The sequence below is a fragment of the Mya arenaria genome, chromosome 4 (genome assembly GCF_026914265.1).
Source record: "Mya arenaria isolate MELC-2E11 chromosome 4, ASM2691426v1".
NCBI classification, from domain to species: domain Eukaryota; kingdom Metazoa; phylum Mollusca; class Bivalvia; order Myida; family Myidae; genus Mya; species Mya arenaria.
This window is the reverse complement of record NC_069125.1, coordinates 41,595,115-41,605,333: the sequence shown is the minus strand read 5'-3', so window position 1 is coordinate 41,605,333 and position 10,219 is coordinate 41,595,115. Positions and strand designations below refer to the sequence as shown.

The 10,219-nt window shown below is 36.1% G+C and overlaps 2 protein-coding genes across 4 annotated transcripts in view; one reads left to right on the top strand and one right to left on the bottom strand.

The window, feature by feature from the left end:
• Window positions 1-61: 61 nt before the first annotated feature.
• Window positions 62-2,390, top strand: LOC128232313 (uncharacterized). The gene is made up of 3 exons (XM_052945799.1): window positions 62-183; window positions 704-895; window positions 1,231-2,390. The coding sequence occupies exons 2-3, from the start codon at window positions 731-733 to the stop codon at window positions 1,996-1,998; spliced, it is 933 nt and encodes a 310-aa protein (XP_052801759.1). The 5' UTR covers window positions 62-183; window positions 704-730; the 3' UTR covers window positions 1,999-2,390.
• Window positions 2,391-4,365: 1,975 nt separating this feature from the next.
• Window positions 4,366-10,219, bottom strand: part of LOC128231396 (C2 domain-containing protein 5-like) — a 33,895-nt gene continuing 28,041 nt past the window's right edge. For all 3 annotated transcript variants that reach the window (XM_052944174.1, XM_052944175.1, XM_052944176.1), the window contains 6 exons: window positions 9,066-9,264; window positions 8,691-8,789; window positions 8,328-8,371; window positions 7,969-8,097; window positions 5,696-5,842; window positions 4,366-5,228 (listed from right to left, as the gene is read on the bottom strand). In XM_052944174.1, coding sequence (XP_052800134.1) covers window positions 5,094-5,228; window positions 5,696-5,842; window positions 7,969-8,097; window positions 8,328-8,371; window positions 8,691-8,789; window positions 9,066-9,264 — 753 coding nt within the window. In that variant the 3' untranslated portion in view covers window positions 4,366-5,093. The remainder of the gene's footprint in view (window positions 5,229-5,695; window positions 5,843-7,968; window positions 8,098-8,327; window positions 8,372-8,690; window positions 8,790-9,065; window positions 9,265-10,219) is intronic.

Here is a 10,219-nt window from a genome sequence, read left to right as displayed (position 1 = left end):
GTAGAAATGCCGTTTATACCAAGACGTTTCATTGGATTATTTTTTTTGCGTCTCCAATCAAGTTATCTGTTACAAAATTTTGTTAGTATACAAATGGCTGCCCCCATGGCAAAAATCAGTAAAATTTGTCTAGACTTGTTTGACCTGCTAACGCGGGAACGTTTTGCAATTTAACCTTTTATAGTATGTATCTACTCTCAATTTAATTTGTCAATGGTCTAAATAATGCTGCTTATGGTCATTATTATTTAGCGCTAAATTTATTTATTTTGCAATTTTTGTGTTCATCAAAAATGTTTACGGATAAATCAAGTCGTTTAACAAGTCAATAACGACAGTCTTTTTAATAACATCTTCGTCTAATCCCCTGTATAGCCCAAATTTGATTATCACACATCAAAGGGCCCATTATCATGAATATGGTCCGTTTTGAACGTTTCTGGGCGCTGTAATCATATAGGCCATTCTTAGCTTTGTGGTCTGCCAACCTAGCTGGTAAGATCAGACAGTCAACCCAAACTGTCCTTCAGCCTGGGCTGAACCATGAAATGTTGCTATTGTCCATCATGTGACAGACACATAGGGTATAAAACATGTCCCTTGTGATTGTACCAGTTATTAAAATTAGATGAGACAAAAGCACAAATTACTAACTATAATTTAAATTACTGTTTTCATCTGACACAAGTATGTATGCCTGCAGGTAGACCATTTCTCAAGTGGTGAAAATATGCCAAAGCGGAGAAAGAAATTCTTACAAGAGCAGAAGCCTGCCCTATTATTCACAGAGAGCCCAGTTCACATTGAGAATAACATTCCGAGTCCAGTGCTCTGTGCTCGGCATCCTCCCACAGCAAAAAGCATTCAAGTAGATGATCTCCAGTCTTTAACTTGGGTATGTTGTTGCATAGGTATTTAGTGAAATGGCCATTTTTATTTGGTATAATTCATGTATAAATGAGCATGAATAATAATGATAAAGTGAAAGTGGCAGATAAACACTAATTATTTTAGCTTGATGACAGCTGATACATTAAGCGTATCTAGAATTACTATTAAAAAGCCACTAGACCACCTCAGCTATTCATTGTTTGACTGTAACACAAACTGTATCACATTACACATACTTTGAACATATTGCATTTTAAATTCTTATTAACATGACATCAGTACACGTACACACATACTGATTGCAATATGAACATATTATTTTTATGCGTCAATTTTCAGGTATCACCACAATTCAAATATACAGTTGACGATGGATGTGGACGTGCTCAAAGACGGACAAGACTGCATCGAAGACATAGTGTTGCAGCTCATAGGTGTTTATCCAACACTGAAAGCACCGGCCATAACCACACAGTGGTTAACAAACTTAGAAAATACACATCATTAAAGTTTGTTGGTGAGAAAAAAACAGTTCAAAGTCTGATTGAGGATGTTGATATTTCATTTGACACAGCATCAGATAATGATGATAGGGACTCAAAGCAACATCGCATTGATGAAAATGTTAGTCCAAATAAACATGATGTGCAAAAAAGTCCAAGCCTGAAAAGGGATGGAGAATCAAGTAGAAACAAAATTTTACATGTTCTAGAAAGAAACAGATCCTATTCGGATAATGCTGTCGGTGTTCATGAAGCTCAAAAGGGATCAGAGACATTTGATCCAAAGCCACCAATTAAACGTTTATTTATTGAACAGTTACAAAATACATCATCTCCTTTACAAGTCCATAGTCAGTCCCCTGTACGTTTTCAAAAACATAGACTCGCAGAATTAGATCAGGTAGTGTCAGAAACAAGTGAAGAAGATAGTCCTCGATTGCGTAGATCTCGTAGGCTTCAGCTGCTTGAGTCTCAGAATAGCCATCAACAGTTCACGGGGATCTTAGCACCAGATACACCCGAGGCTGAATATGACTGGTCAATACGAAAAAGACAGTTAAAGAAACACCTGCGATTGAAAGCTGTGGACATTTACCACGATTAGTTTACATGGAATTAATATTTTAGCATTTCGGGCCTTGTTTTTAATGGTTTGTTAATTATGTAAGATTGTTGGAGCATGTTAGCAAAAGTATGAGATATTGTTTCATCATTTCAAGGGAATGGTTTTATAGATTTATACAATGACATGAACATCAGTATTTAATTTAAATTGGTTTGTAATAAATAATTCAGTACCAAGTAATAGTCATGGTTGACTGCACTCGATGTGGCTCTTTCAACTACATAACTTTGTATCACTGTGTTAAAAGTATGTACCTTTGCTGAAAATTAACGTCTACATATTTTGATGAATTTAATGTCGCCAAGGATTTGATATTTCAAATGTTTGTAAAGTGCAATATACCTAAATGGTTAATGTTAAAATAAAAGAACAATATATTTCTAGAGTTGTGTTTGCCTGCCTCTTAGAATTCATTACCGTTCTGATTATTTCAACGAACAGCCCATTTGCCCCTGGCACTTGTTCATTGCAAAATCATCACTGTCCACTATCTATAAATCCATCTTTACCAAATATTGATGTTTATTAATGTAAAATATAATTTCTCAAGCGACAGACAAGGGAGTTATGGCCATTGAATTGTCATGTTCTGTTCATATTACCATTTATGCATTCCTTTAATACAGTCTTGTATTCCTGCATAAATCTGTATGAAAACATTGTCAACTTGGGCAAGTTTAAGCCTGATTCCTGGAATATAATGCTAGCGATTTTAGACCGGAAAATATTTGGTGAGAACAACTTAACTGGATATTTGAGTTTTTATTTGAATGCTGATGATCCCAAGGTGGTGAGCCTTTACTGCTGATGGTCCCAAGGTGGTGAGCCTTTACTGCTGATGATCCCAAGGTGGTGAGCCTTTACTGCTGATGATCCCAAGGTGGTGAGCCTTTACTGCTGATGATCCCAAGGTGGTGAGCATTTACTGCTGACGATCCCAAGGTGGTGAGCTTTTATTGCTGATGATCCCAAGGTGGTGAGCATTCACTGCTGACGATCTGAAGGTGGTGAACATTTACTGCTGATGATCCCAAGGTGGTGAGCATTCACTGCTGATGATCCGAAGGTGGTGAACATTTACTGCTGATGATCCCAAGGTGGTGAGCATTCACTGCTGACGATCCGAAGGTGGTGAGCATTTACTGCTGATGATCCCAAGGTGGTGAGCATTTACTGCTGACGATCCCAAGGTGGTGAGCTTTTATTGCTGATGATCCCAAGGTGAGGAGCATTCACTGCTGACGATCCGAAGGTGGTGAACATTTACTGCTGATGATCCCAAGGTGGTGAGCATTCACTGATGACGATCTGCAGGTGGTGAGCATTTACTGCTGATGATCCCGAGTGTTGAACATTTACTGCTGATGATCTCAAGGTGTTCAGCATTTGCTGTCAATGATCCCAAGGTGGTGAGCATTTACTGCTGAAGATCCCAAGGTGGTGAACATTTTCTGCTGACTATTCCCTGGTGGTGAGCATTTACTGCTGATTGTTAAAACTTTGTCAAGGTTTAATTTTCATTATTTTTTTGCAAATTGACCATCCCAATTTAAACCCAGTGAATTATTTTGCCTTGCTTCACAGAGGTATTAACTTTGAAGACTTTACTTCAAGGCTAAATTTTACATGACTTAGGATGATCTTACAGAAATTGAATAAATCAACAAGCATTAAGGCAGATCAGTTATGGGTTGTGCTACATCTATGCATATTGCGACTTACAAATTCATTCATTTCAATATTAAACAGTCATTGGGTTAGTACGAGATGATCAAGTAGCATAACTTTACATTGACAAAAGAAAACACTTCATTTATGCGTAATGTCACTGGTAAAATGTGCTAGGTTCATGTAAATACCTTGGAACAGTTTTTTAGTAATGGCTGAGGTTTGTTTTTTTGCGTGACATTGCCTCTGAAAAGGACACCAAGGCTATGACAATACTGCAACCATTTTTTTGACAAAAAAGCCAAGCTATCAATGAGTTAACTTGCTGTAACATAAGTGTGACATATTTGCCTCATGACTCGAGCATGCATTCTACATATTGTCTGGATTTGATGAACATTTGTGTGTTACTTGAATTATGACAATCTAAGATTAACCGATTAATGTGGCATCGATCTTGAATTGACATTACTAATATTTATTTTGATGGAATGAACATTTGTGCCAAAAATGTTTCTTTCAAAATGCTTAATGCAGTCTGTGAATTCAGTTAACACAAGAGCGGGCAATTTGACTTCTGATCCCAAAGTGTTACCTTGAAGTGACATGGTGCGGTGCCTTGATGTAGTCCATGAGTAAATTTAAAATGATCACAGAAAGATGTATTCAACAAAAAGATTTTTGTCTCTTTAATTTATTTTGCATACAAAACTGCTTAACACCAGCATGACAGCAAACACCGTCATAACAATGCATTCAAGCCCTGTACAGTTATCACAGTAAAAATAACCAGCAGAATGAAAACAATACTTATCTGATATTAACATCAGCATTTGTGTATATAAAAATGAAAATAATACTATAATTTACATTCAGAGATGTTAAAAAATTCATTTCAATTCCAGGCCATAATACAACTCCATTAAAGATAAATATCTACTGATGTCAAGGATTTCATTATACATGACAACAGTTAGAAAATTGCACAAACATTGTATACACATTAAGCTTTACAATGAGCATTAATTCAGACTAACAAAACAAACCCTACAGTGAATTTCCATCTATTCAAGTTTGCTGGAAATATTTTTCTCAAAATATACATGTTCTAAAATAAAACAATTAATCTTGTATTACATTTGGTGTTACAAGCAACATATACAAGAGGTAAGTTAATATGTAGGCCATCTGTATTCTAATTTTTTAGTATTCTTCATGTTGATAGATGAACTGTCAGTTCCATGTCTTGGAAAGTTAGCATCAATAATGTGTTATACTACCACTTTAAGAATAGCACCATCCTTATTTTTTCTGGCCATGCTTGCATTATTATTGGACCTATGGCTCTACGAAAAGTGCAGTTATATCCCCAATGTTTGGTTACACTGCGTCCCCGCACACTTGAATCAAGTGACATAACTGCTGGGGGAGTCACTGTGTTTGCGGTAATGGGGCTGTGGCACTTCGGGCACAAGGGCAATCACCTCTCCATCTTTGGTCGCACTCACAGCATCACCGCACACATTGATCAGGCATTGGCTCTGTAATGGTAATAATACACATTTGGAAAGTTTGTTGATTTTTCAATATTCATGCAATTAATTGATATTCCTGTTGATATTTTTGTTTTTGGAATCAAAGCTGAACAGCTTATGATGCTCAATGGAATAGATATATGTTCAAGTGCAAAACACTGAGGTAATCAGATGCAGATGAAACTTCACCCAAAAAGAATATCACTTCTATTAAATTGAATGAGATCTATAGCTAGTATATTAATCCTTAATTATCAGTGTAACTATTTTATCAGTTCACATAATATATGGATGTATTTGTAACAACATCTATGAGGCAAATTATTTATATTGTACAACTCAGTCATGCTTATTCATGGGAAAACCAAACAGATGGAAAAATATTCTGGTTTAAACTGAACTGGCAAGACACTTAATGCCATTTACATGTACCGGGGCATGTCATAAGGACCATTATCAACAGTGTAGTGTACCTGATTCTTATGTTCATTGTTAAGGAGTACACATTGTGTCATATTGTAGGCCACAAGGGCGTTGCCACCAAGAGAGGAGACGTGGGCTCGTACAATCGCTAACACCTCAGTGATGAACTTCTGCATGAAGCCACAAACTCCCCCCACCTGCAAATAAAGGAGTATTCAATAATGGTGGTAAAATGTTTAGTATTATTTCTTAGTGTATTAATTTAACACTCCAAAGACATGCTTACCGGTAGTTATTTTTAAATTCTTTTTTTCTTTTTAATACTAATTACATTTAAGTTAACTAAAGAGGTTGCAGAAATTTATTTCACAAAGTTTCAGTTGACATCAACCCATACGACTTCAAAGATGATAACATCTTAGTAAAGCAAACTCTATCTCTGAAAGAATTTGTGCTTTCATATGTGAAGTTTAACTGATCTTATGAAAAATATCCTGAGGCTTCAATCCAACAAGAGGGCCCTGAAGGCCCTGTATCGCTCACCTGATCCAATTCAAGTGTGAAATAAGTGTTTTCAGGGTGAGGGCAATTGTAACAAAACTCTTCCCTATCAGCCTTAGACCACAACTTTAAATAAGATGGTGAATTGGTTATATGGGCTTTACCGCATACCAATTCAGGTTATATGGTACCAAACAGGACTAAAGATTTGGGTTTCACATCTCATTCACATCCAAATATAATCATGAGGTATGGAATCAAAACATTTATACCTGCTGGAATTAAAAATACATTACTTAGATCCTTCCTAGTGACCAAGTTGTTTTTTTAATATCCCAGATGATTTTTTTAATATCACGGATGGCCCAGTTGCAAACCTTACCTTGCTGTAATAAGTACATTATGACCAGGTTTCATATAGATAAAAGTAGAAAATATGGCCTCAACAGTGTTTTAACAATGTTTTCTATGATTTGACTACGTGACCTAGTTTTTGAACTCAGGTGACCCAGTTTCAAACTTGACATAGACTTCATAAACACAAACATTCTGACATAGTTTCATGGTGATTTAAAAGAGAATGTAACCTCTACAGCGTTAACAAAGTTTTTCTATGATTTGACCTAGTGGCCTGGTTTTTGACCTCTGATTACCCAGTTCAAACTCTACCTAAAGATCATCAAGAATAACAATTTGATAAGTTTCATGAACATATGGCCATAAATGTGGCCTCTAGAGTGTTAACATGCTTTTCCTATTATTTGACATGGTGACCTTGTTTTTGACCGTACATGGCCATGATTCAAACTTGGCCTAGAGCTTATCAATATAAACATTCTGACTAAGTTTCATGATCATACAGTCATAAATGTGACCTTAAGAGTGCTAACAAGCTTTTTCTATGATTTGACCTAATGACCTAGTTTTCGACCGCACATGACCAGGATTCAAACTTGACTTAGAGATTATTAATATAAACATTCTGACTAAATTTCATTAGGAACCATTTATAAATGTGACCTCTTAGATTGTTAACAAGCTTTTCCTTAAATTTGACCTAGTGACAAAGTTTTAGACTGCACATGACCAAGATTCGAACTTGGCCTACAGCTAATCAATATATACATTCTGACTAATTTTCATGAACATACAGTCATAAATGTGACCTCTAGAGTGCAATCTGACCAACTTTCATGAAGATACAGTCATAAATGTGACCTCTAGAGTGTTAACAAGCTTTTCCTTCAATTTGACCTGGTGACCTAGTTTTTGACCACATATGACCCAGATTCAAACTTGACCTAGAGATCATTAATATTAACATTCTGACCAAGTTTCCTGAAGATACAGTCATAAATGTGACCTCTATAGTGTTAACAAGCTTTTCCTTAAATTTGACCTGGTGACCTAGTTTTTAACCCCAGTTGACCAAATATGGAACTCGTCCAAGATTCTATTGAGGGTAACATTCTGACCAAGTTTGATTAAGATTGTGCCCAAATTGTGACCTCTAGAGTGTTAACAGTCAAATTGTTGTCGACGGACGACTACGACGGGCGAAGGGCGATCACAATAGCTCACCTTGAGCACGAAGCTCAGGTGAGCTAAAAACTCAAGACTCCAATCAAAATATTTCAGTCAATATATTCAGACTATACAAGTATCTGGAAAGTCAATATTAGAATATCTCACCTCTTGACAACTTAACTCAATTCATCCATTTTATATAGAATGTCATAAAGCTGATATCATGTGTACGGTACATGCACATGTACATTCTGATTTGATAAAATTGTCTTTTTAAATTTATAATTGTTCAAACCTCTTTCAAGGAGGAGGTTTCCCTGATGAAGAAGAAGTTGTAGCTTCCAATGTAACGCTCTATCCGTGATCCAGGCACGTACGTCATGGGTGTTATTTCTATACTGTTTATCACTTGGTGGCTGAATACCTGTATTTAAATAATGTCGGAAAAATTTCAAATAACTTTTCATCCCCTTGGTAGACAAATGTTTACTTGGAGTACATTTTCATTAGTAAAAAAAAAAAATGTTGAGTTTCAAAACATCGATAACACTTGCTTTCAATTCAGTATCAACAAATTTTTCATAGATAGAATCATCATGATTCTAGCTGTTGATTAAGATCTTCAATAACATACTTAACCATTGTGTATCTTACCTGACTTGTTTTCATTTTAACGTTTTCTTTCCTTAGTTTGAACCCTGAAATAAAAATGAATAAAAGTAAGCAAACAGAAAATAATGATTACAGCAGGATTACATAAACAATTAGTACAAGATATTCATCCTATGAAAATAAGCATGTCAGACTGTCAGACTGATGATATTAATAATGCAAATAAATTTTGTACATTAGTCGTTTTGAGTGTTTTAGAATACAAAATGTCCAAATAGGCTTCAAGAGTCTGTACTTGGCAAATAATACTTCTTTTTTTCAGTCAAACAAAACTGATCAATGCAATCCATGATGATAGTAATTTCCCTAAAATACCACCACTACATATCAAATAAATGTTAATACCTTTGTTAGCAGAGGCAGCTGAGCCCTCCATGACTTCTTCCATTGTAAACATCATATCATCAATGTTTTCACCACTTGCACCTACTACACTGGAACTCGCTGAAAATATACACATGCTGTGAATTTAACTGGTTGCAGTTTATGAAGATAAGGAGAACATTCATTGATGTACATGTGTAAACCTGAAAAACAAAAGAGATGAAAGAGAAACATATGCCAACTGACTGAAACTGATTTCATGTAATTACAATTAATCATTATCTGATTTAATTTCATTGCTCAACCTGGTCTTCTGAAGGATTTAAACAGAACTGAAATTGGTAAGAGTTTAAACCCAATTTCGTGACAAATTTTAACTTCCAAAAAGGGCATTACCCGGCTTGAGCAGAGATTTACTGGAGGCTCCGGTCATTGGTGTTTCAGTGAGAGAGCTGTTATGTGAGTTGTTGTCTTCAATGGCAACACACATCCCTGTAACAGCAATCTCAATTTCATCTTCTTCTGGAGCGCCCACGGAGAAACTCAGGCCGCACAACAGGCATGGTATCATCCGCCGCAGTTTGAAATACAGCCTCTAGAAGTAGCCATGAACAAAATATATGTACCATCAGAATGGCATCACAAGTATCAGTATTTCCCCTAGAAAATTAAACTAGAAGCGCCGCAATGCGACGAAACCAGGTTTTTGTTATGGGCAATCAGAAATTATAGCCAATTAATTTGTTGTATGAGCAAGTTCAATCTGCAGCTTCATATAAGCTATATTCACACTAAGATTCATCACTATCCATCAATTCTAACTAAGTTGTAGGGCAGAAAAACATTTTTCTATTTTTAGGAACAGTGACCTTGACCCCACCTCCCAAGCTAGCTCTTCACATAAGCTACCTTCGCTCTAAGTTTCATCAATATCTATCAATGCTAACTAAAGTTATTGGGCAGAAACCATTTTTCTATTTTTAGTAACAGTGACCTTGACCCCACCCCCCTCAAAAGAAATTCCAAGCTTGCTCTTCACATAAGCTACTAGTACCTACACACAAAATTTCGTCAATATCTATCAATCCTAACTAAAGTTATTGGGCAGAAACCATTTTTCTATTTTTAGTAACAGTGACCTTGACCTTAGCTCCACCCCCCTCAAAAGCAATCCCAAGCTAGCTCTGTACATAAGCTACCTACACACCAAGTTTTATCAATATCTATCAATGCTAACTAAAGTTATTGGGCGGACAGCATTTTTTAAATTTTTAGTAACAGTGACCTTGACCTTAGCCCCACCCCCCTCAAAAGCAATCCCAAGCTAGCCCTGTACATAAGCTACCTACACACCAAGTTTCATCAATATCGGTCAATGCTAACTAAAGTTATTGGGCAGAAACCATTTTTTTATTTTAAGTAATAGTGACCATGACCATTTTTCTATTTTAAGTAATAGTGACCTTGACCTTAGCCCCTCCCCACTCAAAAGCAATCCCAAGCTAGCTCTTCACATAAGCAACTTACACACCAAGTTTTATCAATATCTA